This window comes from Cynoglossus semilaevis, chromosome 7 (assembly GCF_000523025.1).
Source record: "Cynoglossus semilaevis isolate Cse_v1.0 chromosome 7, Cse_v1.0, whole genome shotgun sequence".
Classification (NCBI taxonomy): domain Eukaryota; kingdom Metazoa; phylum Chordata; class Actinopteri; order Pleuronectiformes; family Cynoglossidae; genus Cynoglossus; species Cynoglossus semilaevis.
The window spans coordinates 13,551,185-13,554,706 of NC_024313.1; the positions used below are offsets into that span (position 1 = coordinate 13,551,185).

Sequence of the window (3,522 nt, forward strand, 5' to 3'; positions counted from 1 at the left end):
AGTCCCAGCCTGACAGGCTCCTCCCTCAGCCGCTGGTGCTCTACTTCACCGCCTGTATCCTCCACATGGTGGAGCTGCTGCACAGCGTCCAGGTGGTCCACGCTGACATCAAACCTGACAACTTCCTGCTTGGAGAGAGGTGAGGCCACGCCCCCTCAGGAGGGCCAGACTGAGACCTCCTCACGCCTCCTGAACTCTCTCCTCCTCCTCCTCCTCCTCCAGGTTCCTGGACAACTGTGGTTTTGAGGCCGAGAACCTGAACCACGGTTTGGTTCTGGTCGACCTGGGTCAGAGCATCGACATGAGGCTTTTCCCAGAAGGCACTGCTTTCACCGCCCGCTGTCAGACGTCGGGCTTCCAGTGCACGGAGATGCTGAGCGGTAAACCCTGGAACTACCAGGTGACAGGAAGTGACGTCGTGGATGTGGGTGTGCAGCCCGGTGGTGCAGCGGGTTCTTCATCTGTTCCTCTGTGTTTTCAGAGCGACTACTTTGGTCTGGCAGGAACCGTCCACTGTCTGCTGTTTGGGACCTACATGCAGGTCACCAACCGGGACGGGGTCTGGACCACCAACGCTGTCTTCAGAAGGTGAGTGCGGTGGTCCACTGCTGACCACGGGGGGGCAGCAGAGAGTCGGGGTCGGTCCGGACTCTAGTGTCTTCTTCTCTGCTGTTACAGAAACCCTCACAGCGCCCTCTGGCTGCGGTTCTTCCACTCCTGACTGCGGTTCCCTCCCAGACCTCCGGAACCTCCGTGCTCAGCTGACCGACGTCCTGCGGCAGAACTACAGCGGGAAACTGTCCATGTTGAAGAGCCGTCTGCAGGTTCTGCTGCTGGAGAACCGAAGGTCGACCCGACGCTGACCAGGACCAGGACCAGGACCACACGGGGTCAGACCTAGATGATAGATACTGGGATCTAAACCGGACCAGAACCAGGACCAGGACCACACGGGGTCATGACCAGATGATAGATACTGGGATCTAAACCAGACCAGAACCAGGACCAGAACTCTTCTTCAAATCTTCAAAACATTTTTTTTCTCCTTTTACAGAAGAAATTGAAGAGAAATCAGTTCAGACTTTGAGGTTTTTATTGTTGTTCATTTAACAGATGATGTTAGCGCCTCCATGTGGTAGGCATTAAGTTAGTCACTAAACTAAAACAAACTGAAATAAAATCAAACTGTTTAAGTCTAAGACGCAGCGTCACAAACTTTCTTTGACCAAAGAGTCAAAGTCCACGGAGAAAACCAGAGATTTTAGTTCATATATTCACACTCCTACTTTATTTTCCTTCACACAAACCACACACAGGAAGTCCAGCGAGACTTTCAGTGTAAGAGCACCTTTGGTTTGTCCCCGTGCTGCCGTTCCTTCTGGTTGATGTTCAACCTCGTTGTCATTTTTATTTAACAAACCAAAACAAGAACACAGGGGAATGGAGTTGAACTAGCACCTTTTCATCTTCTGACGTCATCTACCTACAGTTACGTGGGAAACTCTCAAAGCTCCTAAATCTGCTGGGAGACGGAGCTGCTGCGGTTCTTCCGGTCGGTAAATGTGGCTAAAAATAAACCACTTTAAACCAGTTCTTCGTTGTGTGGGTGACAAACAGACAACGAAGCAAAACTCAAAGGACACACCGGCATCGGAGGCTGTTCACGGAGGGTTCGGCTTCTTCGTGGTTAACGTTTACACATCCGTAACTATCGCCGGAAGTTACTGGAGGAGGTCTTCAAAATAAAGTCCTGTCCATCTGAAGTGGACGCAGTCATTTCCCCTGCGTTTATTGTTAAAATGGCTCAGGATATAAAACCAAAAATACAAATGTGATCAAAAAAAGACGACTTTGAACTGAAGAGAGAATCGGTTTGGGAAACTTTTGAAATGTTGCTGACTTTACTGAACGTTCCACTTCAGAAAATAAAACGTTTGACACAATATTCTTGAAATAATCCAAGAGTGACACCAGGACCAGGAGCAGGAGGAGGAGGAGGAGGTTGACTCACTCACAGTGGGTGAGAGCAGAGGTTAAATTTAGATCAGAGAGTCAGAGCTGACACAGGACCAGGACCAGGATCCAGATTGTCCAGGACCAGGACCAGGATCCAGATTTAAAGGACAGAGGACTTTAGAACCTCAGAGGATCTGGAACCTCAGGTTGGACTCACTGACTTTCTACTCTTCATTTTGACAAGGAAACTCCAATCACTGATTTCAGCTCTGAGAGACACAGCAGTTCCAACAGTCACAGAGGAACTGGTTAGAACTGATCAGAACTGATTAGAACTGATTCACTGGTAGTGGTGGAGCAGCAGCTGCTGAGTCTCTGACAGAGAAAATCACTGGTTTGAATCTGAGGTTTGGTTTTGGTTCAGGTGCAGTTTTTCCTTGAACAGATAATTCAGTCGTAGAAGAACTCTGTGGTCAGTCTGTGGTCAGGCTGTGGACAGTCTGTGGTCAGTCTGTGGACAGTCGGTGGACAGTCTGTGGTCAGTCTGTGGACCGGCTGTGGTCAGTCTGTGGACAGTCTGTGGACAGTCTGTGGTCAGTCTGTGGTCAGGCTGTGGACAGTCTGTGGTCAGTCTGTGGGCAGTCTGTGGTCAGTCTGTGGGCAGTCTGTGGTCAGTCTGTGGGCAGTCTGTGGACAGTCTGTGGACAGTCTGTGGTCAGTCTGTGGTCAGGCTGTGGACAGTCTGTGGTCAGTCTGTGGGCAGTCTGTGGACAGTCTGTGGACAGTCTGTGGGCAGTCTGTGGTCAGTCTGTGGACAGTCGGTGGACAGTCTGTGGTCAGTCTGTGGACAGTCTGTGGTCACGTTTATACACCCTAGCTGGACTGTTTCTAAACTGACCCTTTGGGAGGACAGAGCTACATGCCCCACAACAGTGACACACACTGGTTGTCTTTGTTATAACATTGCTCATTTGATGTTTGATACTTTTCATATACGACTTTGTCCCGGTTGGTTGGCGAGCCTGTGACATCATCACATTCCTGACGGCACTTCCTGGTGTTTGTGCCGAGTGACATTGACGATTTGTCTGTCCTCACCGTCCACCGCCTCCGGTTCAATTTGGAAAAATGTTCCAGAGCTGAACTTCATGTGGAGGCCAAACGATAAACNTCCTCACCCCTCTTCATCGGGGAAGTGACCTCAGGCTGCGTCCATGTGACTGGCGTGTGTGAGTTGGCGGCGCTCAGCTGCGGTGATGTCATCCTTCTGGAGGCTCTTGTCTCCCCCTGCTGACAGAGTGTCCTCCCCCACTGGACTCCCCCCACTGGACTCCCCCCACTGGACTCCCAGACTGCACTTGTTTTTGTTGGTGTGGAACTGGTCTCCTGGTTGATTTGGTCTGTTTGTGACCGTGGTGAACTTTAACCTTTAACCTTTTGTGCTGTGCTTCCTGTTTTTGACTTGTTTTCGTTCACCTGGTCACATGGTTCACCTGGTCACATGGTCTCAGACACTCTGACCTGGGCCTGTTGCAGCTTTGTTTGTTTACACTGTAGCTGTGGGGG

The 3,522-nt window shown here is 50.6% G+C and overlaps 2 protein-coding genes across 4 annotated transcripts in view; both read left to right on the top strand.

The window, feature by feature from the left end:
- Window positions 1–1,199, top strand: part of LOC103381343 (mitotic checkpoint serine/threonine-protein kinase BUB1) — a 7,506-nt gene extending 6,307 nt beyond the window's left edge. The window contains 5 exon segments of the mRNA XM_025056815.1: window positions 1–139; window positions 223–400; window positions 482–588; window positions 679–714; window positions 716–1,199. The exon segment at window positions 1–139 is cut by the window's left edge and continues 23 nt beyond it. Coding sequence (XP_024912583.1) covers window positions 1–139; window positions 223–400; window positions 482–588; window positions 679–714; window positions 716–863 — 608 coding nt within the window. The 3' untranslated portion in view covers window positions 864–1,199.
- Window positions 1,200–1,981: 782 nt separating this feature from the next.
- LOC103381387 (filamin-A-interacting protein 1) overlaps window positions 1,982–3,522 on the top strand; it is a 7,512-nt gene continuing 5,971 nt past the window's right edge. The window contains exon 1 of one of the 3 annotated variants that reach the window (XM_025056726.1): window positions 1,982–2,001. The gene's annotated coding sequence lies outside the window, so the exon portion shown is untranslated. The other 2 variants (XM_025056724.1, XM_025056725.1) reach the window with 2 other exon arrangements.